Source organism: Ranitomeya variabilis, chromosome 2 (genome assembly GCF_051348905.1).
Source record: "Ranitomeya variabilis isolate aRanVar5 chromosome 2, aRanVar5.hap1, whole genome shotgun sequence".
NCBI lineage: Eukaryota > Metazoa > Chordata > Amphibia > Anura > Dendrobatidae > Ranitomeya > Ranitomeya variabilis.
Window position 1 is genome coordinate 1,002,176,651 of NC_135233.1, and position 26,855 is coordinate 1,002,203,505.

General features: G+C 43.0%; 1 protein-coding gene and 1 long non-coding RNA gene across 2 annotated transcripts in view; one reads left to right on the top strand and one right to left on the bottom strand.

Moving 5' to 3' along the window:
- The window catches only part of RASA2 (RAS p21 protein activator 2), a 145,897-nt gene that overhangs the window by 71,463 nt on the left and 47,579 nt on the right, over positions 1-26,855 (top strand). Inside the window, exons 2-8 of the mRNA XM_077291194.1 lie at positions 6,758-6,875; positions 8,373-8,476; positions 14,748-14,842; positions 21,252-21,325; positions 22,926-23,009; positions 23,903-23,975; positions 24,301-24,377. Coding sequence (XP_077147309.1) covers positions 6,758-6,875; positions 8,373-8,476; positions 14,748-14,842; positions 21,252-21,325; positions 22,926-23,009; positions 23,903-23,975; positions 24,301-24,377 — 625 coding nt within the window. The remainder of the gene's footprint in view (positions 1-6,757; positions 6,876-8,372; positions 8,477-14,747; positions 14,843-21,251; positions 21,326-22,925; positions 23,010-23,902; positions 23,976-24,300; positions 24,378-26,855) is intronic.
- The window catches only part of LOC143808479 (uncharacterized), a 67,768-nt gene continuing 59,396 nt past the window's right edge, over positions 18,484-26,855 (bottom strand). The window contains exons 2-3 of the long non-coding RNA XR_013221965.1: positions 19,839-19,904; positions 18,484-18,568 (exon numbers count right to left, since the gene is read on the bottom strand). This is a non-coding gene — a long non-coding RNA (uncharacterized LOC143808479). The remainder of the gene's footprint in view (positions 18,569-19,838; positions 19,905-26,855) is intronic.

Here is a 26,855-nt window from a genome sequence, read left to right on the forward strand (position 1 = left end):
AGAGACGGGCACAGCATGGCGACCATGATGTCATAAAGGTTGCCTCGACCAATCAGCGACGGGCACAGTCTGCCGCCAGGCCTCGACCGATCAGCGATGGGCACAGTATTGACGTAGATGTCATAATGGTTGCCATGGCGACGATGATGTCATAAAGGTTGCCTCGACCAATCAGCGACGGGCACAGTCTGCCGCGAATTCTGGAATCATCATTGTCCATATACTACGGGGACATGCATATTCTAGAATACCCGAAGCATTAGAATCGGGCCACCATCTAGTATATATATATATATATATAATCAGCTATCTCCTTTATTTGAGTGCTGCTCTCCTTCAAGAGACTGAAGATGCACTCATAGATTTTCTATTGAACCTGTCATCAGTCTCCGACAGCGAAGCACTTCAACCTTTCCATTTTGATGATTGTTGGGACTTTCAGGCCCCCAAACCCAACAAATCAAACCTGTTTTCTTGTCTCTCTGCAATCTTAAGGTTAGGCCTCATTCACACAACAGTTGGCTGGTACACTCATCCATGTGCTGGACGTGGTTTTCACTGACCCATAGACTTGTGTTGGCACTTTTCATCCGTGATACCAGGAAAAAAATGTCTCTGTAAATTTTGCACAGTGACACGATCTGTGAAAAAAAGACAAGGACATGTGAATAGCAGCATAGATTATAGTGGGTACATGATGGATACAATACAGACATGTGAATGAGGCCTTGGAGAAAGTCTGTCAGCACAAAATGAGTGGCGCTGGCTGTGGCCAAACAGTGCAGAGCACCTTCACACCTATTAGTTTTCCCTCAATCTCCACCTCTTCTTTGATTGACAGCTCTGGCTTTATAGATGGATACAAGGCTGGAGATAAATGGGTAACAAGCAGGTGTGAACGTGCACTTAAATATTTGGCCTCCCTGTGATGCAGTGAGCGCCTGTGCTTGGTGTGAACAGTCATCCTGTGCTGACAGTCCCTCTAACTCATTCTCCACCACTAGCCCAGAAATCCACCTATAACCCTCTGTTCATATCTACGTCAGAGGTGTCCTTTGCCAATTTTGTCTTTTTTTTCTTTTTTTTTAGTAGAAGAAATGGGACAGTCGGTTGTGTCTTCTGGCACTGTTTGTCTCCAACTCCTGATCTGCACTAGTTTGATTTTTTTTTTTAAAACCATAAACCTAATCAAAAAATGGAAATCCCAGTGCTGGCGCGAGCTGAGCCGCCTGTCATTGAGTGTAGCACGGCTGATTGGCTATGAGGGAGTTTATTATTTTACACCTATTTGTGACATGCGTCAAATGAATGAAAATAATGCACATGAAATAATAATAATTTTTGATCTTTAGGGCTTATACTCACCACTATTTGTCTGCTAAATTTTGTTTCTTAGATTTCACCTGAATTATAATCCTATATTATCTGAACCCACTGGAAATGAATTTTATCCAGATCCAGAGATGGTTTTATAGACCCATATTGCTTTAATTTATTTATTATGCTTTGCTTACATAGCGCTATCTTATTCCACAGCGCTTTACATACGTTATCACTGTCCCCAGTGGGTCTCACAATCTTTATTCCCTGTCACTATGTGTTTGGAGTGTGGGAGGAAAACACGCAAACACGAGGAGAACATACAAACTCCTTGCAGATGTTGTCCTTGGTGGGATTTGAAGCCAGGACCCGAGCGCTGCAAGGCTGCAGTGCTAACCACTGAGCCACCGTGCTGCCCATATTATGGATGAGCTTATTTTGAGTCTCACATTTATATGAATTTAAATATTTTCATTTAGAAATAAATCAGAGATCAATGTCTCTTTACGTGGATAATTTTGTTTGCAAATATATATATATATATATATATATATATATATATATATATATATATATACGGTGTATAATATATCAAAAACATATTCTAATATAGTATGGTGCCATAAAAGAAAGGAAGTGAATAGAGGTACAATTAAAACAATATATATTTATTTGTAAATAATTAAAATGGGTATATTCATAAATAAAAGACCAAAAGGGGGACCTCCAAATACAGGGGGAGGTTACCCAGCACAAATCCATCCACATATGTATAGATGTGCAAAATAGTCATGCAATTTCATTACATTAGATAAATAAATAGTTAAAGTGCACAGTGACAGTATATACATCCGCAGGGAAAAGAAATTAAAACTGTAGATTGCCACAAATTTCTATATTTTCCCTAAAAAGAAAAGGCAGATAAGTGTATACCCAGCAATGCAGAACATTTTGCTATTTGTATACTGGGAAGTGATTCTAGCGCTAGGAAAACACCTATAGTCTACCAGATATACAGAGAGGGAATGAAGAGGGCAAGATGTAATAAGATGTATTACCTGCTGTAAGATTGTCAAAAGTCACAAATCCATGCACAATATGTGTAGTGCTGGTGCTGCTCCCCCACGCCCGACGAGCGCCGTTTCGCAGTTGCTTCTTCCAATAGGGGTGTGGACAGGTGTGTTGAATTACGTTTTTTTAAAGGGCATGAGGTGCTGTATACCAGAACTATCCAAGGGATCATGTCTTTTATTTATGAATATACCCATTTTAATTATTTACAAATAAATATATATTGTTTTAATTGTACCTCTATTCACTTCCTTTCTTTTATGGCACCATACCATATTAGAATACAATACAGACCAAAAGTTTGGACACACCTTCTCATTCAAAGATTTTTCTGTATTTTCATGACTATGAAAATTGTAAATTCACACTGAAGGCATCAAAACTGGGGTAAGCTGGACCACAGAGTGCAGGCTAAAGGGCCAACAACTGCTAAGCATCTCTGGGAACTCCTTCAAGATTGTTGGAAGATCATTCCCGGTGACTACCTCTTGAAGCTCATCAAGAGAATGCCAAGAGTGTGCAAAGCAGTCATCAAAGCAAAAGGTGGCTACTTTGAAGAACCCAGAATATAAGACATAATTTCAGTTGTTTCAGACTTTTTTGTTAAGTATATAATTCCACATGTGTTAATTCATAGTTTTGATGCCTTCAGTGTGAATTTACAATTTTCATAGTCATGAAAATACAGAAAAATCTTTAAACGAGAAGGTGTGTCCAAACTTTTGGTCTGTACTGTATGTTTTCGATGTATTTTTGAAGTGGCCCAGCTGCTGCTGAATTGGACTATGGGAATATATATATATATATATATATATATATATATATATATATATATATATATATATATTCGTCTAAGGGGCACTTCCGTCTGTCTGTCACGGAAATCCCGCGTCGCTGACGGGCACAGTCCGGCCGCAAATTCGCCCCTTCCTACTCTCCGTCAGTGCCCCCTCCATACTTCCCTCCAGTCAGCGCTCACACAGGGTTAATGGCTGCGTTACACCGCGTTATGCCGCGGTGTAACGCAGTCCGTTAACGCTACTATTAACCCTGTGTTACCAACTTTTTACTATTGATGCTGCTTATGCAGCATCAATAGTAATAAAATCTAATGTTAAAAAAAAAATAAAAATAAAAAATCATTATATACTCACCCTCCGGTGCCTTTCCCACTTATCGCGACGCTCCGGGCCATGCATTGTGGTCTCCCGAGAAGATGACGTAGCGGTCTCGCGAGACCGCTAAGTCATCTGGGTAATTTTGCAAAGCATCGCTGGGAACGGAATCTGGCGGCCGCATCGCGCTAATAGGGACAGCTACGCTGGAGGGTGAGTATATAACTATTTTTTATTTTCATTCTTTTTTTAACAGGGATATGGTGCCCACAGTGGTATATAGTACTTGGGCTGTGTTATATACTGTGAGGCTGCTATATACTACGTGGGCAGTGTTATATACTACGTGGGCAGTGTTATATACTACGTGGGCAATTTTATATACTACGTGGGCAATTTTAAATACTACGTGGGCTGTGTTATATACTACGTGGCAGTGTTATATACTACGTGGGCTGTGTTATATACTACGTGGGCTGTGTTATATACTACGTAGCTGTGTTATATACTGCGTGGATGCTATATATTACGTGGGCTGTGTTATATACTACGTGGGCAGTGTTATATACTACGTGGGCAGTGTTATATACTACGTGGCAGTTATATACTACGTGGCAGTGTTATATACTACGCGGGCAGTGTTATATACTACGTTGCTGTGCTAAATACTACATGGGTGTGCTATATACTACGTGGCTGTCTGTTACGTGGCCACTGCTATATGCTATGTGGCTGCTATATATATACATACATACGTACATATACTAGAATACCCGATGCGTTAGAATCGGGCCACCATCTAGTGTATATATATTTACTGTATGTAAATAAATATATATATATATATATATATATATATATATATATATACAGTATATATATATTATATGTTTCTTTTTTTTAAAGGGAATCTGTCACCCCCAAAATCGAGGGTGAGGTAAGCCCACTGGCATCAGGGGCTTATCTACAGCATTCTGTAATGCTGTAGATAAGCCCCCGATGTATCCTAAAAGATGCCCTGCAGAGCAAAGTACTGCAGTGCGCAGGCGCTGGGCCTCTCTGACCTTTCCCGACGCCTGCGCACTGCAGTAATTTGCTCTGCCCTCAACAGGGCAGACAAAGTACGCCTGCGCTGGAGCCGCAGTGTGAATACAAGAAGAGGACGTCATCTGATGAAGATAGGAGGTGCCGGACCCGGACCAGCATCGGGACCGCCCCTGGGTGAGTATAATCTAACCTCTTTATCTCATCTTTCAGGATACATCAGGGGCTTATCTACAGCATTACAGAATGCTGTAGATAAGCCCCTGATTCCGGTGGGCTTAGCTCACCTTCTATTTTGGGGGTGACAGGTTCCCTTTAATAGTGAATTTTTATTTGATTTAGTTGCTTACTACAATACGACATATCAGTGTGTTAAATGGATCACTACCGACGTTTTGCCTGAAGTTCTTCTTCTAATCATGGCAGAATAATTATGGAGAACTGAGTTACCCCACAACGTGTCTGGTATAACTTCAGGAGTGGGAAAGTTCTTTATCTGCTTTGGTGTTGACAGATGACGCTTACGGTTAAGGATAGGAAACCCCATCAGAAGTTGAGATTAGTAGTTCCTGTTGAGAAGCTTTACCCTCCTGACGTTCATTCTGTCAGTTTGCATCACAGGAAAGGGCTGCTTCCTTCTGTGCAATGAATTATCGTGTGTTGCGTAATTGTCTGCACAGGTCCCTAGTATGTAATATATCAGATATGGTAGGTGATCCCTTCTGCATGCTTTTTGGAATTTACCGGAGTGGGCCTCATTGGAAAGATAGAAAAGGCCCAAAATGGACCAGTTCCCATTTTACTACCTATTGGGATCCAGCGATTGATTCATGGACGTCCATTGAGGGAGTCTGAGAATCCCCTGCTCTTTGTCTTAGATCTTGGATGTCTTGGTCGTTCTATGTCACAGTATCTGAGGAGTTAATAGCTGCTGTAATCAGAGCTAGTTTTACCCAATAAAAAATCTTCTTGACTACTGCAGAAGTTGGGATAAGTGAGTGGTCGCCTAGCGGGAGGCGTAAGGTAAAGTCTTTGGCTCCGAGACACCATGGAGGCCACATGGCCTGCCACCATTGGCAGTACATCGCTGATTGTCAATGTTCACATCAGTCCCTGCCTCCAAGGGAACTGTATCGCACATACAGACAAGGGGCTGTGGGAGGAAAAGGCATAAAAGTCTTTGTTCACATCTTCATTTTCTTACATAGACATCTGACGTGTCCACTGGCAAATAGTCTAAGCTGAGTGTCCTTTTATCCTTTTAGCATACACTGGGGCAATTTTTAAATTTTTTGCCTATTTTTTGTGTTAATAGAAAGCGCAGTCTGCTATGCTATCTTATGCGGGACGACACCAATAAATTATTTGTTTGTTTGTTTTAATGGGAGTGGTTTGAGGACACGTGTATGACTACACAGAGACATGGGTAGGGGTCTTTCAGTGGAGGTGCACAAAAAACTGCAATGTGAACAGAGCTTAGTTGTAATTTTAAAAAACTATGTGGGGGACAAAAACACACACACATATATACACGCGCACACACACACACACACACACACACACACACACACACACACACACACACACACACACACACACACACACACACACACATCTGGTGATCACCTGGCAGTGTAGACGCATATAACTGCTACTGCGGGCCCATGACTGTAAGAGAAAACCTTCTCTCCAGATCTTCCGTATAATAGTAGAGGAGGACGATATCCCGTCATACAGACTCCTCTGCGGTAAATGATTTGTTATTGTCCCTACGCATTTCGGTGCCGTATTTCCTCAAGTTATTGGAAAAAAAAAAGACGTTTGTTTCTTCATCTTTAAAAGGTGCCAATCTGGTGCTCAAACATGTTGCGGCAATAATGGGCCATTTTGGAACACAAAACGCTTCTCATTTCCAGTGGGGCAGCCATATAACGTGATGTCATCATGCTCTACCAAGTGTAAGGTTGGGTCACTTGCTGTTGGCTTAAAATAAATGAAAAACAACTCTCACACTTCATATCCTTGCTGCTTTACTAATGTAATAAATAAATAAAAAAAAAAATATATATATATATATATATATATATATATATATATATATATATATATATATACGGTATATTTATATACATATATGATGTGTGTTTGTGTAAAATATAGAAATATATATTATGTATGCATTCATATAATTTTATATTTTTTTACAGGTGAGGCTAAAAATCTGCTGCCTTATCCAGGACCAAACAAGATGAGGGATTGCTTCTGCACTGTTAATCTGGACCAGGAAGAAATCTTTAGGACCAATGTTGTTGAGAAGTCACTAAAGTAAGAAAGGATGGGGATGTGATACCTGGCTGATCTGTACGTTACATATTGTTTCGCATTTTGGGCTTACGAAGCAATAGTGAGTTTGTGAAGCATACGGTAACCATTTCCAGGTGTCCACTATTTGTTGTGTGTTCAGAGGTAGCGGCCTGCCCACTTTCTCTCTCATAGCAGTGTCCAGGAATGTCCATAGTTAAGTTTCTGCCATATTTTGCCATTGCAGTCTTGTTACGGAATCCGAGGGTCCCGTGATATACATTTCACAAGCCCCTGGTTGGAGAACACTATGCAGCCAGTGTGAGGGATGAGCATAATTTTTTTTGCAGGGTCAGACATTTCATCCACAAGCGTGTTTCTACATACGTTCACCTAACCTGAAAGCCGTCTGTGAGCAGGAAACTGTGGGCTATGAATAAAGAAAAGAAAAACTGACACAAACCACACTGGTGTTTCTTTAACAATGAGTTCAGCATGTCTTACTAGTTTCCGCTTTATCCCTAGTGAACTCGCTGAGCCAGGCAGGGCGACTGCCCGCACCGTCTGGGTGATCGACGGCAAGTTTTAGTAAAGTTTTAAATTAACTTTAAGCAAAATATCACTTTTATTCTAGAACTGATCAGATGTTAATATGACATGAAACGAAGCCACAATTACATGGGAAGCTGCAATGTACGAACCACTGCAGTTAGTCTCAGGTTTTTGCATCATTTCCTCTCCTGGCTTCTTCAGTAGATGAATGTTGCACAAACCCTGAATCCGGTTGGTATTCTGCTGACGTGGGTTCTCTGTGTCAATTTCTTTCACTAATTACAGTGTTTTTAGGAAGGCCATGAACGTGTTAAATTTCTTTACATTTGAGACCGTAATAATTATTAAATTGTTGTCAAATGTGGAGTAATAACAACGCTGTATGTGACCTCAACAATGGGGATTTAAGGGGTAGTCTACTATTTTAACGTAGTTTTTAAATGGGCCCATAATGGTGGAAACATGCAAAAGAAAAACCTGACAGGGACATGGTCTGATCAAAACACGGCAAAAGAGAGTATACAGACAGGACAGTATGGGAACACGGCTGATTCTTTTTGTGATGTAAAATAATTTGCTGCCTGTTTTTAGGCAATGTTTTACCTCACAGAATCAGCTGTGATCCCATGGCGGTCCTGCCTGTATACTCCCTTGTGTGTCCTCCCTGCCCAGGAGCTGTGGTATGATCAGACCATGTTCCTGCACGGTCAGACACGGCCATTACACAGTACACAGTAGGGGCACCTTTATAAGATTATCTCAGCACAGGAACATTTTTTTTTTTAACACATCAAGTTGTGGAACTTTTTAATCCAAGATCTACTAATTAAAATGTACTTTGTGGGAAAACCCCTTTTAATGAATTACGGTAATTGGTTGTAGTCGTCATCTGTTGTTTCACTTGTCCTGTCCTCTTTCTGAGAACTTTTTTTGTTTTTTGTAATTTGGTCTTTGTTTCTTTTTCTGCAGTCCGTTTTATGGTGAAGATTTTTACTTTGAAATCCCAAGAACATTCCACAATTTGTCCTTTTACATCTACGATAAAAGTCTTTTACAACGAGATCTTCGAATAGGTGAGAAATGACAGGCAATTGTCTCCAAGGTCAGCATAGGTTAAAGGGGTTGTCCAGGACCAAACAATCGATGGCCTCTCGACAGGATAGGTCGTCAGTATCAGATCGGTGGGTCTCCCAGCTGTTGGACCACCACCAATCCGCTGAAATCGGCTCCTGCGTCTTCTGGAGGTTTCAGCTGCTCGGTAGGGGGGCATGTGTTGGACCCCGTAGATCTCGTATTGATGAATAGGTCATCAATTCCTTAGTCCCAGTCCATCCCTTTAAGGAAGATAGGCTTGTATGGAAAGTTAGGTAAATATGGCATATCTTTCAGCTCCTTAATAACTTGTCTTTTAAAACCTTACCTACTCTTTGGAGACTGTCCTGCACCTATGGCATGCAATGCTCTGTATCTGATAATGGGGAGCACGGTGGCTCAGTAGTTAGCACTGTTTTTCAGCACTAGAGTCCTGGATTCGAATCCCACTGAGGACAATGTCTGCCAGAAATTTTTATGTCCTCCCCGTGTTTGCGTGGATTTCCTCCAGGTTCTCCAGTTTCATCCCACATCCAAAAACATACTGATAGGAAATGTAGATTGTGAGCCCCATTGTGGACAGCGCTGATGTCTGTAAAGTGCTGTGGCATGAATGATACCGCTATATAAACAATGAATAAATAATAATTATCACTAGCAGAGCCTCATTCACTCAGACAGATGCTAAAACGTAATTACTAAAATGTTTTCAGCATTGCAGTTTCCCATGCCCCAATGCTGCAGGACAGCCTCCAAAAAGTAGGGAAAGTATTAAAAGACAAGTTACTAAGGAGCTGGCAGATATGCCGTATTTACCTATATTACTTAAGGGGGCGGTCTGGGATTAAGGAATTGATGACCTATTCTTCAATTTGAGATCTATGGGGGTCCGACACCTGGCCCCCCTACTGAGTAGCTGAAACCTGCCCCTGCCGGATGTACAGTGTACATTGTTGTACACCCACGCGTGTTCTGGTACCACTTTATCCGAGCGTCCGCTCATCACTGGTGGGGATGATTCCTGTAACAATCCCTGTACATAGAATGACCGGCAGCACAATACTACCGCCGATTGTTGGGCTTTTACCGATACGCGCTGTTTTGAGTACAGACCAAAGTAAGCAATGAGCAGTGCTGATTCGGCAGCCTGTGAACACGGCCAGATACTCATGAAGCGAGTGTTCTCACCAGCTCTCAGTTATCGTAAATGCCCCTATCAGATCTGTCTTTACAATATGGACCTGTTGGACTGTCCATCCAGGACTCGCCACCTGCCGGGGGAAATCTCTATGATGGGCCAGTGTCAGTATAAGGCTTTAATGCCATGGTAGTTTTGAATATGTCATCTGAACATTTGTGGGGACCACCCCCGGATGTGTCTTACAAAAAGTTCCTTTTTTGTGTTTGTTTAGCTTTTCCTATCGTAGATATTGTAAGAATTAGCTGCAGATGCATTTTTTTCAGGGATAGAGAAATACAGATTTGCCATTCTGAATTACCATCTAAAAAATACTCTGTTATATTACACATTTATAACCGGGTACAGATAATGATCCAAAGCTCCTGCTATACCGAACACTTACTGCTATAGGTAAATCTGCACTCTTTACAAACTTTTACCTGCACTACGTTATGTTATGGTCTTTATTATTCATTTAACATAGGCACTTGTACCTTTTGTTTTTCTGGCATCTTGCCTCAAATTAGACCAGGTAGTGTGGCAATTTAATCCATATACTTCCATGGTGGATAAACCTGCTGTTTATGATTGGACACTATCCAGCTAAAACTATTTGCACACTTGTTGTTGACATTATATCTGCAGTGACTGATACTGCACGAAAAGGCACCTTGTAGAATTTTGTGAATTTTATATACATGTGTTTTTTAAATATATTGTCAATAAATTGTTATTTTTCTAAACAAGCACATTGATAATAGTGGTTATTGCTATATGTCCCCTACTATGTGTTAGCTTTGGGGCATATTTTTGGATTCTATTTGTATGTACAATCTCTATAGACAGTGAGCTGCTAATCTCACAAAGGGGCGGCGTCAGACCAAGAGGCATGCAGTTCTGTGTGCGAGCAATGATAAGCTCCTGGTGCTCAAACAGTCATTGCAAGTAAACAACAGCACAGAGCCTGATAAGAGAGACAGCACTGTAATGTGTGTTTTACCCTCTACCTCGTGCTGTCTTTAGATTATATTGCATAAACCTGCTGACCGATTCCCTTTAAGACTGGAGTAAGGCTTAATGAAGGACTCGGTGCTTTAGGATGCTCTAAATTCGCACCACTTAATGATTCCGGTGCTTTTTCTCAGTGGCATGTGAAGCACCAGAAATACTACTCCAGTTTTCGACTGGAGTAGCATTTCTGCTGTAAGAAACGCTGTCACTTTTGCTGAATTTGACAGGCGGTCATAGCCATGCCCACCTCAGTATTTACACAAAATACTCCTTTATTCCAATATGCTAATGAAGTGCTAGGGGCACCCTTGCAGTGACCAAGCAGCTCCTTGATTTCATGTGGAAGCAGCTTCAGGACTCTGTCTTCATTTTTGGAGGAGTTTTCCCTTTCCTGGAGCATTTCTTGAAGCATTTTTGATAAGTTACAGAGGGGGTTTCTTACCTGTCTTTGCTGACTTTTGATTGGATAGAGCTTAATTTGGGGCAGATTCCATCAAGATCTGCTTCAAAGAAGGACATGCATTTTTTTTGTTTTTCTTTCTTCCCTACAAGGGTTTTTCAAAACCTTTGAAGGAAAAAAAAAACACTCAAGAAAAATCCCCATATGATCAGCAAAAAAGGGTTCCTACATACACAATGATGTAGTTTTCCAAGTGTTTTTTTAAGCAGTTTTTGAGGAGGATTTTGGACACTTATGTGCTCCAAAGAACTTCTCAAATAAACTGTGTGAACATAGCCGATCGTTCAGCACCACAGGCTGCCACTGTTCTCGGGAGCACAGATCCTGGTTACGCAGAATGACGGAAGTGATGATGTTGTGTGCAGCACAATTGTTTCACCTGACAAACGAGCGTTTTGCTCGATCATTGGGCAATCAGCAGCCTGTTCACACCACAAGATTGTCAGAAACCAGGAAAGCTTGTTCACGATAATCTTTCCTTGTGAATGGACCCTTAGTTTGCACACCATTTTGTTCCGACATACTCGTGTTAATTCCTTTCTGAATCTTATCTTGTAGGTAAGTTCTGTGGCGGCATTGGCTAAAAGTAGATCTGAAGCTTTCATTTAAAGCGGATCTGTCACCAGATTTCACGACGCACACTGCATAGACTATTAAACAGATCTGTTAGACCGGATGAAGTTACTGCAAATCCACATCCAGCTACAGAGTGGGAAAGCTCAGGAGTCCAAGTGTGTTCAGTCTCTGCCCACCCAGCCTGACTGACAGCTACAGCTTGTGCTGAGCAGTGTGAGACCTCAGCAGGGAGGAGGGACACTGAGGAGCTGTTAACAGGCAGTAGCCATTTTTACATGGCTTTTACGAATAAGTACACCGGCCTCATCAGATCTAAGATATACCGTATCTAATAGTGTATGTATTGAGAAAGCTGGCTTCAGATCTGCTTTAAAGGAGTTATCTCCTGGAGATATTGTGACTTCAGATGAATGGCTGTATGTGGACAAGCGTGTCTCACCCCTGCTGACAGAAGGTCATGTGCGACATCCATATGTAGTAATAGGACATTTACCAGCCTTGTCTTCATCCAGATTGACATTTTTGGTTTGGATCTGAGGTGTGTTGCACTTCGGATACCTTTATCTTTCCCCTGGATGCTGAACGAAGGTGGAAAAGGCAGTGATTACATGACGAACTTTCCTACTTTTACTTAATTTACATAATGTTACTGATTTTTTGGCATCAGCAGATGCCCCGACTGCTGGAGCGATCTGTATTCCAGGCTGTGAGATGGCTAATGAGGAAGAGGAAAGGATTTGCGGGCTGCGCTCTATCTGCTCTTAAACCTGGGCAGTGGTTTTGTGGTGTAGACTTTCAAGTGTTTTCCCGTCAGGCTTGTTTGCAGCTGCCAGGAAGTTCAGGGCTCCATCCCCATCAATGAATCCATCTCATAATGATTTCCGTGGCGTGGGCAATTCTTACATGACCCGTTTGTCCCAATCCTGCATTGTCCTTGTGACGTTAAGTCGCTGGTGCGCTGGGGGGATAGTTGTATAGGTAACGTTTGCTACATGAGCCTTAATAAACACCCTCACGCCTTGCACTGCTGCCGTTTTACCTTTCCAACCTTGCACATGTGAAAACAGACATGTGCAATCGGTGGGCTGTGCTGCCCTCGTCCTCACTGCTCATGTGCCGATAAATCTGGACGTTGGGTTGGTCCTGGGCTTATTTTGGGTCATTTCTCGCCCCCTTTTTTTTTTTACTGGCTAACACTGAAACCGCCAGTTTTAACATGATCACGTTTGGAAAACTTCACCCAGATGCCGGATAAGCGGTGGTTTACTGGCCCCAAACCGAGTGGCGGGTTTCAGACATGATCTGTCCTGACGTGGTCTGTTGTGGTAAAGACTTGTATTCCCGATCCTGGAGGATGTTTTACTACCAGTGTTGTGCTTTTCCTCTGTTGTTCCTCCTGGAAATGTATGGATAAAGTTTCAATTTACTCGCCACATACCCCTAGCTGGTTACATTCAGTTGCTATTTTATTAATACATTGATAGCCGGAATATCAGAGGAACGACACTACTCAAACCTGTGAGAAAAAGATCCACGATTGTTTTTCATAGGAAATCTCAGCCGGCGGCTTATCTCTGAGAGAACAAAGGAGTGTGATCGGGGTGTGTGATCGGGGTGTGTGATCGGGGTGTGTGATCGGGGTGTGTGATCGAGGTGTGTGATCGAGGTGTGTGATCGAGGTGTGTGATCGAGGTGTGTGATCGGGGTGTGTGATCGGGGTGTGTGATCGAGGTGTGTGATCGAGGTGTGTGATCGAGGTGTGTGATCGAGGTGTGTGATCGAGGTGTGTGATCGGGGTGTGTGATCGGGGTGTGTGATCGGGGTGTGTGATCGAGGTGTGTGATCGGGGTGTGTGATCGAGGTGTGTGATCGGGGTGTGTGATCGGGGTGTGTGATCGAGGTGTGTGATCGAGGTGTGTGATCGGGGTGTGTGATCGGGGTGTGTGATCGGGGTGTGTGATCGGGGTGTGTGATCGAGGTGTGTGATCGGGGTGTGTGATCGAGGTGTGTGATCGGGGTGTGTGATCGAGGTATGTGATCGGGGTGTGTGATCGGGGTGTGTGATCGGGGTGTGTGATCGAGGTGCGTGATCGAGGTGCGTGATCGGGGTGCGTGATCGGGGTGTGTGATCGGGGTGTGTGATCGGGGGTGTGTGATCGGAGTGTGTGATCGGAGTGTGATCGGGGTGTGTGATCGGGGTGTGTGATCGGGGTGCGTGATCGGGGTGCGTGATCGGGGTGTGTGATCGGGGTGTGTGATCGGGGTGTGTGATCGGGGTGTGTGATCGGGGTGTGTGATCGAGGTGTGTGATTGGGGTGTGTGAGCGAGGTGTGGAATCGGGGTGTGTGATCGGGGTGTGTGAGCGAGGTGTGTGATCGGGGGGGTGTGATCGGGGGGGTGTGATCGGAGTGTGTGATCGGGGTGTGTGATCGGGGTGTGTGATCGGGGGGCTGATCGAAGTATGATCGGGGGGGTGATCGAAGTGTGATCGGGGTGTGTGATCGGGGTGTGTGATCGGGGTGTGTGATCGGGGTGTGTGATCGGGGTGTGTGATCGGGGGGCTGATCGAAGTATGATCGGGGGGGTGATCGGGGTGTGTGATCGGGGTGTGTGATCGGGGTGTGTGATCGGGGTGTGTGATTGGGGGGGGTGATCGGGGGTGATCGGAGTGTGATCCAGGTGTGAAATCGGACATGTGCACAGCCTCATGGAATAACATGGGTACAAGTGCTATGCTTCAAAACCACAGATGACACTCGTCCAATTTAAACGCTCCTGTGCATGTGCCTTTTATGATTTGTGGGAACAGATTGCTAGAAAATCATAGCAATGCCACAGTAAATGCTGTAATTGCCGGGTTATTAGGGCCTTGCACCCACCGATGCGACATTTCTCTACTACAGTGACCCTGCCATTGACCGACCCTTATTGTAATTCTAAATTCATTTTATTTATTTTTTTTTATCGTGAACCGTATATTTCACTATGGATAGTTATTGAACTTTTTCATTTTGTTTTCCCACAGGAAAGGTCGCCATTAAAAAAGAGGATTTGTGCATGTACTACGGCAAAGAACCCTGGTTTCCTCTCCAACCCATAGATTCTAATTCTGAAGTCCAGGTAACGTCACATAAAGTCACATTCTGTGCCGGAGTCATTTTATTTTTTATGGAAATATCATTCTGTTGTGTTCTTCAGCCGGAGATCTGCCTTCCTGCTTCTGCTGTTTGCAAGTGAAAGAAACAGAAGCATAAGGGACGTGGGATGTGCTCAGCAAGGAAGAACATTCGCTTTTTTAAACTAGAATAAATTAATTTTTATATATAGTTCAGCATAAAAAGAACACAGGTCGTGTATTGCTTCAGTACCCCCTCCCCCACAGCTAAACTTGAACCCTAAAGGTACAATTTGGCGTCTGTATAGTTAACGGGAAGGGATTGCGCTTTTTTTTTGTGGGCTATTTCTGGTATTTCACCTAATCCACATTTACGGTAATAGCACTGAGCTGCAATACCAGGTATGGCCTGTAGATAAGTCCTGCTGTTTTTGGGAAGAGAGTCGACCATTCTGTTATAATCCCGAGCATTCGCTTTAAATCACATGACAGTCGGGAGGCCCCCATATATATGGTCAGACCTAATATTGGTGGGTTAAGGGTCCCATAATCATTTGATGTCTGTCAGATGAACAGTTCTTTTTGCCGGACCCTCCTATACATCGGGCCGTTCATTGGGCCAAGCGCTCCTGTGCTCTCTATGAGACTCTGAGGTGTCGGCTTTCAGTTATAGAGGTGTGACCACTGCTGAGCCGGCTTTCAGTTATAGGGGTGTGACCACTGCTGAGCCAGCTTTCAGTCATAGAGGTGTGACCACTGCTGAGCCGGCTTTCAGTCAGTGCCAGAGGCTTGGTTACAGCCTCCACTCACAATGTGTTGAACGGTGACTGAAGCTGCCCCTCTCTGAATAAAAGCTCAAGGCCTCCAGGAGCACTGAAGATCATTTCCTCCCGGCATCGGGGCTCTCAAAGCAGCTTTAAAACGGTAATAGCCTGCAGATTAACCCCATATCTATTGGTTAATAGCTTTTTATTTTTCACATGACCGGTTTCCTTTAACATCTTCCCCAACAATCAGTTGACCAGTGCCCCCATATACATTAGAGTGTAGGCTGAACCCATCACTATTGACGAGCGCAGGCAATATTAGTGTAATGTGCATGGGCGCACCAGCCCACCTCAGTGAGATCACCAGCGAAGCTGCCCCGAAAATGACAAAATAGCGAGACATAGTGGTGATAACAGTGTTATGTCCCTGCCATGGGAACTGCTACAATGCAGATTATTCGGCATCCGATCCATTGCCTTGCCGGCTTGTATTTCACTAAGTAGACAGATAATATGGACGCTGGGGGGTTGGCTTGTACCAGGAAACGTCCGCTGGTGTTTGCTCCCATCTCACAGACATGCCCGGGCTTGTATCTGGCTCTGTCCTGTCTTTGTGCCACGGCTTGTTGGGCGCTTCAGTTCTGTCTCCTCTTACTATGGGTTACTGTAGTTCTGTCTGACCTTACACCTGGCTCCATATTCCACCTCCTGCAGACTGGACTTGGTCACAATCTATTCTAACTCTCCTTATTGTTTACTTAGGGGGTCACACATCTTCTTTCTTACTTAAATGCTTGTATTTTGGGCTAAAATTAATTTCTGCAGTTCAGTTTCATTAAAAAAATTTTTTACATTCAACGTTTGATGTGGTCTGTGGTCATAAATCAGCTGAGAGGATCTAAGAAAAGAGGAAAAACGCTTACAAATCCTCCCATTTAAGCAGAAGGAGCTCACTGGTGGATGTTCAGTTAACCCATTGTGCAGCCAGCAATAGACAGTGCAGCTCGGAGGCTGGAGAAGCCAAAGCAGGCGACATTTTTAATGAAACCAAATTACAAATATAACTTTTAGCCAAAACTACATGCATTTAAGTAAGAGTAATAATTGTCACCATAGGTGGAAACACCTTTAACTCTACCCTGTAAGGCTGGGTCGACAGTCGTTATATACTTTGTTTAATCTGACCATAAAAATGAGGATAATCCTTAATAATACGAGCGATTTCTTGTGTATTATCTCTGCACCTGATAAAAGTAACGATCGGTGCTGAACGATATATTGGTTATTCTTGCTATTTCCAAGCTTTCATTTTTCTTGGTGATACAGGTATCGTAGAGTTTAATTCACTATTAGACATGCAGAACTGTATGGTGGGGAAATATGGCCACCTCTCTGAGCTTACATGGCTGTCAGTCACACTCGCTCTACGCCGACAGCTGCCGCTCCCGACCACCTCCTCCCAGCATGCGTCTTCATGGCGGCATAGCTCTTCCAATAAATGAAGAAATTGATCAGGAGTTGAAATACAATTAGAGCAAATTTGGCTGAAGCCATTGGAGGCCCCCGTATACCTCAGATGGGTGACTGCTTCTGCCGAAAGTAAGGATTTCGGCCAACTTTTATCTAATATCTAGGAGGACCTTTAGTCTAACAGCCCTTGTACGTGCAGAGATAAGTCAAGAATGACCTCGCAAATACTTTTCTCACAAGTTTAGATGATCCTATGATAAGAACAGACAGTACATCACATAGCGGCACAAGTGTATTCATCGGTGTGCGGCGCACATGACTTATTGAGGCAACCAATCTGGATTTTCAGCATAAGACCATAGTTTGATGAGCATAGATACAGTTACAGCACCATCTGTGTTCATGTAGATCGATGACTTCCATCCCTTCTGGTTTTTAGGAATCCCCTTTGGACAACAAGTTTCTTAAATTGGAAGCTTTAAAAAAAAAAAAAAGAAGAGTATTTTTTATTATGTAGTTTATTGCTCATTGCCTAGTTTGCCCATCAGAGTGGCCATTTTTTTTAGGTAAGAATCGCGCACATACAAGCTGTTTTCTATTCAGCTTGCAAACGTCTCTCTAAAGCTTGGGGGATCAGGCCTGCTTCAGTGTCCCAACACTAGTGTGACGCAGAGGCAAAACGACCTGTGCTGACGGTAAAGTATCAGTCTGCAGGAGCACATCACCCCCAATAAACAGGAAGCCGGGAGGTGGAGAAGCTGCGTGCTCTAGAAGAATGAACAAAACCTAACACAGAAGCAAAATGAGCAACTACCCTGCTATAAGTAAAAAAGTAAAAGCAATAGTGCATATAAATAAATGGGGTACATAGTAAACACCGGTTTTGATTAAAAAATAAAAAAAAAGTGTAAAAGCCATCTCACCAGCGTCAAGGTGTACCTAAATTCAGGATGGTCCTAACCTCTAGAATTAAAACCTTACTATGCGTCATGGTGGCGACAGTGTGAAAAAGGGCTGAGCAAGACTGGGTCCTGAACATGGACACACAGCAAATGGGAAGCTATATAAATGTAATGTCCAGCTCAAAGAAAGGGAGGCCACACCATTACCTACACTAAGTGTGGAAACCTGAAACTAAACCCGAAAAAAAATGAATTGGAGTATAAGTTGGTATGCATGCAAAATAGGAGCATGTTCACACTGGCCACTAAACAGACAAAAGTAAAAAATGAACATCTGACCTGCTGTAAATAAAAGCAGTAGTGCACATAAATAGAGTACTTCGTAAACACCGTTATTTTTTTATTTATTTATTTTTTAAAACGTAAAAGCCATCCCATCAGCGTCAAGGTGTACCCAAATTCACCATGGCCTTGACCTCTAGTATTAAAGCCTTGCCTCTTGAAGAATGAAGATGAGCTCATCCATTTAAAGATTGTTTTCTCAGGGACTTGCTGATTTCTGAAGAACTTACTGCTGGGACATCCAGTGATCCTGAGGGATAAACAATGGTTCATTTTCTGTCAATTTGGGAAACAATTTGGTAAAAGTGATAGTCGATCAGTGATATGGACATGTATTAATATGTAGCAATAATAATCTGCTTTTTCATCCTCTTTTGAGCTTCTCCTCTTTCTGTCCTCATGTCTAGTCTGCAAATGTCTATTTTGCACAAGGAGTTTTACCTACAACTAACATACATTTTTAGGTCATCCTAAATAAGTTTTCATGTATCCTATTAGCGTATATAGTTGTAAAGGTTCCCCCCGGTTGGTGACCTTTTACATGGGGTGTAGAGTATAAAGTATTGGAGTAAAATTTTACCAGCATTTTGCCATAAAAAACACATGCAGCAACTGCAGTCTGCTTCTTTGTTGTTGATCAATTCTTTTTTTTGTTTTTACTGCTTTCACTGTGGCTCGAGATTGAGCCAAAGACAATAAAAAAAAACAAAAAAACATTTGATCTGCAACAAAGAAACAGGTTAGAGCTGCTGCTGCCGCGCTTGCTGTTGTCGCGCTTGCTGCTGCCGCGCTTGCTGCTGCCGCGCTTGCGGTTGCCGCGCTTGCGGTTGCCGCGTTTGCTGTTGCCGCGTTTGCTGTTGCCGCGCTTGCTGTTGCCGCATTTGCTGTTGCCGCGCTTGCTGTTGCCGCACTTGCTGTTGCGCTGCCCTATACTGGTGAACTTTTACATGACGGTCTAATATTTTATACTCTACTCCCCCATGTGAAACGTTACCAACTGGGGGTCCTTTACCACTACATTTCCTAGGATACACGATAAAGGGTGGTCTGTGATCATCATAAGCTCATTGCGATCAGTAGGCTTGGTAACGATTAGTGCACGATGGTACAATGGATGGAGAACAGGAATTTTTTATATCACTAAATTGAATGATCTTGACATGTGGTTGGTACAGCTGTTTGTATGTGATCAGACGCGCACACGTATTCATCATTTGGTCATGAATATACAGTAAAGTGGTTGTTTTACTGGTGTTCTTTGTGGTGCGATGCTTTATCCTTCTTATATGAGTCTCCTCCAGGTTACAGCACTACATAAAATGTCCTTAGGACGTAATTGTCTTCCTTTGAATTTGGAACCAATTTGTATCTGAGAGGGGGAATCACATTGTGAGCCTATTTTAGTATAGGGTTTTTTTAGAGGTTTTTCAGAAAAAAAATCTGCAAAATACAGTACCTAGAAAAGCATAAAAAAGTAAAGTCTGAGCATGCTGCATGTTTATCTGTAAAATGATACTTACCCTAATAGGATTTTATTGCGTAGTCATAGTTCCCATACACCGCTTTAGGTCTTTTATATAAAATGACTAAAAGGTGGAAACACAAATATGTTAATTCCATTGAAAGTATGGTATACCTGTGCGGGAAAGCAGTGCTAAAATAGGATGTAAAGCAAAAGGAATAATGTAACAAGTTATCCAGATAAATCTATGTTAAATACATAGAGTACCAGGCAAAGTGTGAACACACCCGTTCATACATTGGTTTACTTTGCTTTTATTGGAATGTGCACATTGTAGATTAAGTCTGAAAGTAGCAAAACACATATGGAAACAAGAATTAAAGAAACACACCGGAATATATAATACGGTAAACCTCAAAGTACCCCCTTTTACTTTGATGAGAGCATTACACCCACTTGCCATCCTCTCAAGCATCTTCATCAAGTCATCACCTGGAATTGAAGTGCTGTCAATTTGGGGTTTCTGAGGCAGAAGTAGTAATTTTTCATCTTCCATTCCTGTGGCGGTCTCCATGAGAGCCAGTTTCACCTTCGCGATTGATGGTTCTTATGATTGCAGTGGAAACCTTCAAGGTTCTAGCAATTTTGGAGATTTACTGAGCTTTATGTCTTAAAGCAATGGTGGGCTCTTGTTTCTCTTTACTTAGTTGAGTGGTTCTTGCCATATTCTGGCTTTAGAAGCGTTGTGGAATAGGGCTCAGTACTGTATGGAGATGTGTGCCAACACTAGCTCTGCAAAACACAGCAGATTGTCTCAGACACTTTCTGAAGATCGGCGATTCTACAAATGTACCTCTTGATGAGGCATACCTGTTCTTAGGAAGCCATTCCAGGGGATGACCCGATGAAGCTACTTGAGACAACGCCATGGGTGTGTAGAGCTGTTATCTGAGTTAAAGGGGGTTACTTTTGAAGAATATAAAATGTAACACATACTCCGTTTTGTTTCGACCATGTTTCTTTACTCCTTGTTTCCATATGTGGTTCTTTATGGTTTTGCTGCCTTCAGTCTGAATCTTCAATCTGCACATTCCAATAATAACAAGAGAAACCATTACGTTGAGAAATGTGTCCAGACTTTTGACTGGTCCTGTATAGGTCAGAACCTTAGTAAACTTGGCTGATGATGGGTCCATTGTGCTCTGGAAGCCTGCAGATACTCGTAGTAATGAACCAGAACAGTTGTATCAGTCGTATACTAATTTTGCTTTTTTGCAATGCAATGAAAGGGTTGAAATCTGAAATATCTGTTCCCCCGGCCGTGCAGTTGTGCCCTCGATCCTTTCCCGTTAATGCATTTTCCTTCTCCCCTCTGTCCCCATCACGTGTCCTTTCCCTGTGACTCATGAGCTGTAAGATGCCGGTGTTCGCAGCCTCCCAGCAGCTAACGTGTAATTGTTCTGTCTCGCAGGGAAAAGTCCACCTGGAGCTGAAGCTAAATGAGCTGATTACTGACAATGGCTCGGTGCAGCAGCTTATGGTACAGTAAGTATATCTGGGCGGACGGTGCACGTGTGCAGTGAGCAATGCTCCGTGGTCAGTATGACCAGCTCTCAAAGCCACCAGGACACTTCCTTTTTTCCGTCCCGCGCACAGAGAGGAAGCGTAGGCGGCTGTACAGAGGCTTTGAATAAATACAAATTACAGTTAACCTCTTCTGCCCGTCTGCCAGGGACAAAGAATGCCATGAATTCACCGGCTTTATAAACCTTATGCAAACCGCAAAGCTGCGTCTCCTAATCGGCAGCCATTGTGCTTCTCTATATTTTACATCTTGCTGCTTGAGATCATCCTGTACTAGGTTTCTTGACAAATTCTCTAATAATTTGTATCTTATTGGTGCTGAAATGGCAGTGGTTTACATATTTTTCTACCCTCTGAAATGCCAAAAAGGGTCACACAATGTGATTTTAGGAGTCCAGACTTTAAAGCTGGCCCCTTTACTGCCAGGATTGCACCTCAGGGCACTTACACTATGAATAAATGGCCATTAGTTTACTCTCCATTCACCCTGATGCCGTTATTCGATCCACCTGCGGTATATTATTTTAGACAGCAAGATTGGCACCTAGTGGGTTAGCTGCTTTTAGTTTGGACCTGTATAAAGCCTTCTTACTGGCCCACCTGCAGCGTTGGCGGAGCTGCTGGCGTGCATCCTCTTAAAAATATTTTTGAAGGGAACCTGTTGCCCAATTCTTGTTGCTCAATCTACTAGCAGCAAGAATCAAATTTTTCCTGGATGATTGCAGCCACATATATTTTTATACTTATTTATAGGGAGAAAGGACACTAGTCCAGTGCCATCTCTGGCCGGCTCCTCCCAGCACCGCTGCCTGTGACTGACTGGCCTCTTACATAGTAATACACCTGCGCTGGGAAGAGACAGCCGGGGCAGGCCCAGACCTTTAAAGTATATTTTTTTCTGAAATGCTGAAGGATGAGCCTAGCTGCCATCGTGCAGTCAGGACCTTTTAAAGTGTAGCTGTTGTGTCATGTGAACTTGCAGCAGAATATCTGCCTTTCTCTAGCTTCTCCCTATTCCCTTCTCCATAGACTTTTATGAGCAGCAAATGATTCTTTCTTTGTAGTTAAACATTGTTTAAAAACAGGCAGAGAAATGTTTTACCTTACAAAATGCTGTGATCCCGTGCTGTCCTGTCTGTATCCTCTCTTTTGCTTCCTCCCCTGCCCAGGAGCTGTGGTATGATCAGACCATGTTCCTGCACGGTCAGACCCGGCCATTACACAGAACACAGCAGGGGCACATGTATAAGATTATCTCAGCACAGGAACATTTTATATAAATAAACACATCCAATTGTGGAACTTATTATTATTTCGCGATCTATTAATTAAAATGTACTTTTGTTTATGGGAAAACCTCTTTAAAGCAATTGTTCTTTAATTGTGGCAAAAGCCCTTTAAATGCATTTTTTTAAATTATTTTTATTTTTTTTATCTTGCATATATACATTATATATACACTTGAAAAGAGACTAATTTATTCCTCTGTATGTGAATACCAGAATAAAGTAATTTTTAGGAACCATCTAAAGGCATGAACATATTTCTTCTTTTTTTTCAGTATTGTAGAATGTGAGGGGCTGCCGCTAGTGAACGGGCAGAGCTGCGATCCATATGCCTCGGTGTCTCTTGTTGGCCCTTCTAGGTAAATGCCATTCTAAGGAGGAGCAGACCTGTGTTTTTTGTACAGTATGAGGCCACGTCCAGATGACGGCGGCTCCTGCACCAATCCACGATGCATCTGAGCTCAGAGCTGCACACGGACCCAGTTGTGTTTTATTTGCACACCTGATTGGTCCGAGAAAGGGAACCATTAAAATGGATTCCCAGAAGTGCAAGTTATTCCCTATCCTTAGGATAAGGCATAGCTTACTGATCAGTGGGTGTCTGAAAGTGTCCATCCCCAGTGATCTTAAGATCAGGGCTCTGCAGCACACTCGACCTCCTCTCCCTTCATTGTCTATGGTGCTTCTGGAGAAAGCTGGATGCTCGACTCTTTCCAGTAGTCACAAAGACAATGAAAGCAATGGAGGTGGAGCATGATCATCGTGGCTCTAGTCTAGACTGGGATCTACAGAGCTTTGTTCTTGGCAGTCCCAGCAATCATTAATATGTGTAGGGGGTAACTTTTAACTCTGGGAGTACCCCTTTAAGTTTATATGCTTTCCATGTGTTTAGCTGACATTTCCCCAGTTCTCTGGGGTTTCTACTGCACTTGAAAAAAAATACTCCTATGTTCATTGGCTTCCTGTGGAACTGGCCATAGTGTGTGTGTCTATGGGTATGACATATAAATGGTCCAGAAATGTTGACGTATTAGGAAAAAAAAGCAAAACCAGGCTTTGTACACACACAGTATGTATTGGAGACTTGTTTGGGGTCTTTGTCAAAGTTTCCGTCATTTTTACCAGAAAAAAAAAAGTAGTGGTAAAATAACAGTCACCATGATGGAAACCTATAAATGTCCATCTTTGTGATTGTTTTGTGAAGCCTACTTCCTTTGTATCTTGATGAGCTTTGTGACTCCTTGATTTTCAGAAATGATCAAAAGAAAACGAAAGTGAAGAAGAAGACAAGCAATCCGCAATTTAATGAGAAATTCTACTTTGAGGTGAATGAAGATTGCAGAGTTTTTTATATTAATTAATCTTGTGTATCAGGGGAGTGTCTTTTTTGGGGGGGGTTGTTTTTATAGCATTTGTTTCAAATAGTTAGCAGTCTGCACACAAGTTCATTATGGAGTAAATCCCTGTCATGGCATATTTTCTTGATTATACAAGAATGACCAATAAAGGTCACTCTGTATTTTATAGGATCTTTGCCTTCATACTCTTTTTTTTCTTCTCGTTCTCCCTTCCCTTTCTCTTTAAGACATTGCTGAAACTTCGGTATAGAACATTTACAGTAATAAACTTTATTCTGTTTTTTTTTTCTAGGTGACAAGGTCAAGCAGTTACACTAAGAAATCCCAGTTTCAAGTAGAGGAAGAAGATATTGAGAAACTTGAAGTAAGGTTTGTAGTCCACAATTTTTTTTTTTTTTTTTACTTTTACCCCAAGTCTGGACTGACCTCCTGTTTCAGGATCAGAAATCTGCACTATAGCATCAGCTTCTCCCTGTAAAGCTCCCAACATTTGTTTTGTTACTGACTGTTCCCATTGCTGATAAGTTGTTAGTAGTAAGGCCCTTCTGACCTCTCGTTTCTGGTCTCTGTTGGTTGTATGTGAATATCCAAAGGTATTCAAATATATTCCTGTGTGTATCCATTTACTTTAAAGAAACTTGTCAGTATAGACAAGCAAAAAGAAAAATGATATTTCCCTGCAGCCATACTATCTAAATCTGATTTTAAATATGTGGCATCCTAATTGGAATTGTGGCTGCAGGGAGAAAACAAAGTCAAAATCCCCCTACACTCGTTTGCTTACATTTATCGGGACGACACCAGTGCAGTGTGATCACACTCCCTGCTCCATGGCTGACATCCTGCTCCATGGCTGACATCCTGCTCCATGGCTGAAATCCTGCTCCATGGCTGACATCCTGCTCCATGACTGACATCCTGCTCCATGGCTGACATCCTGCTCCATGGCTGACATCCTGCTCCATGGCTGACATCCTGCTCCATGGCTGACATCCTGCTCCATGGCTGACATCCTGCTCCATGGCTGACATCCTGCTCCATGGCTGACATCCTGCTCCATGGCTGACATCCTGCTCCATGGCTGACATCCTGCTCCATGGCTGACATCCTGCTCCATGGCTGACATCCTGCTCCATGGCTGACATCCTGCTCCATGGCTGACATCCTGCTCCATGGCTGACATCCTGCTCCATGGCTGACATCCTGCTCCATGGCTGACATCCTGCTCCATGGCTGACATCCTGCTCCATGGCTGACATCCTGCTCTATTACTGACATCCTCCTCTGCGGTGTCTGTAGACACAGAGCTGCCTGTCAGTCATAGAACAGGGGTCTGATTACTGAGTAGTGAGCACTGACGGATTACTTCCCCCTTTGCCGCCCCGATGACTGGAAGTGATCAGCTATAGGGAGAATATGACTTAATTTTTTCCCACCACAGCTGAATTTGAGGTTGGATACCTGGATATGTTGAAAAGTGTATTTACCTGCAGATTAGCACTATGTCTGCAGTTAAATAATGTTTTGGGGGTTTTTTTGCTGAAAGGTTGCCTTTAAAGGGAGTATTTTATGAATTCTTACCTTTTATACTGGCTACATTCTAAGATAGGGGCTGAAGATCTGAATAACTATTTTTTCCCTTTTGCTAAAAATGGACTTTGTTGTTCCAGATATATGAGCTGATAGCTTATCTAAATTTTCCCTTTCGTCACGTGGGCTGTAACGGGCGTGTACTATTTACACCTCTGTGACGCTGGCCAATCATAAGTAAAAGGCGTCTCAGAGGTGAAGCACTCAGAAACCGCCCCAGAGGAGGTCAGGCCAAGGATTCTCAGCGTGAGTAATCCTCACTGCCTACAGGTTCATACAGTGTGGAGAGCAGGAGCTGCAGATCATGATGGTCTTTGCAGCACTTTTTGATGAACTTGTTTCCTCCGATCAACAAAAAGAACCTATAATCAAACAATGACATCTTGGGTGGGCTTGGCTATGGTAATTTTATCCCCAATGGGAGCATCTAGGAGTAAAGAGGATTTAGGAAAGAGAGGCACATTGGAAGGAGGGATGGGACAATGGCTGTCTCTTTGCATTGCCAAGCCCATAGTAAAAAGATTTCTGACCAAGTTCTCTAATTTCTTGGTTATTTTACAACAGTCTTTGTCCTTCTTATATCCTCTCCTTGCACTGTGTTTTCCTTCCAACAAGATATGTGATTGGCATCCACCGTGAGTGGGCATGGTATCCACCGTGAGTGGGCATGGTATCCACCGTGAGTGGGCATGGTATCCACCGTGAGTGGGCATGATATCCACCGTGAGTGGGCATGGTATCCACCGTGAGTGGGCATGGTATCCACCGTGAGTGGGCATGGTATCCACCGTGAGTGGGCATGGTATCCACCGTGAGTGGGCATGGTATCCATCGTGAGTGGGCATAGTTTTGGCGTCCCTGATTTTATGTCAGATATGTTCTCACCTGTGTTAACTGATAAGGACCCATTTGGGATCCTCTTTTTGTTGAGTGGAGCAAGTGATGCTGCATGTCAAAAAGAGTGTGACTGCCCTTCTCTAGCTCCCATGATGATCTGCAGCTCCTGCTTTCCTCCTATCTTCGCGATGTATGAACCAGGAGGTATCGGCAGCGAGGATTACTCACGCTGAGATTCCTTGGCCCGACCACCTCTGGGATGTGTTCCATCTTTACAGCGCCTTCTGACAGAGGTGGAGATTGCTCACGCACCCGAGAAGAATCTGATACCACCCACATGTGACAAGTGTTTTGAGTGATCGATCAGGATCTAAATCCCCACCGATCTGCTGGGTATTTTAGGCCCTGTCACATATTCGA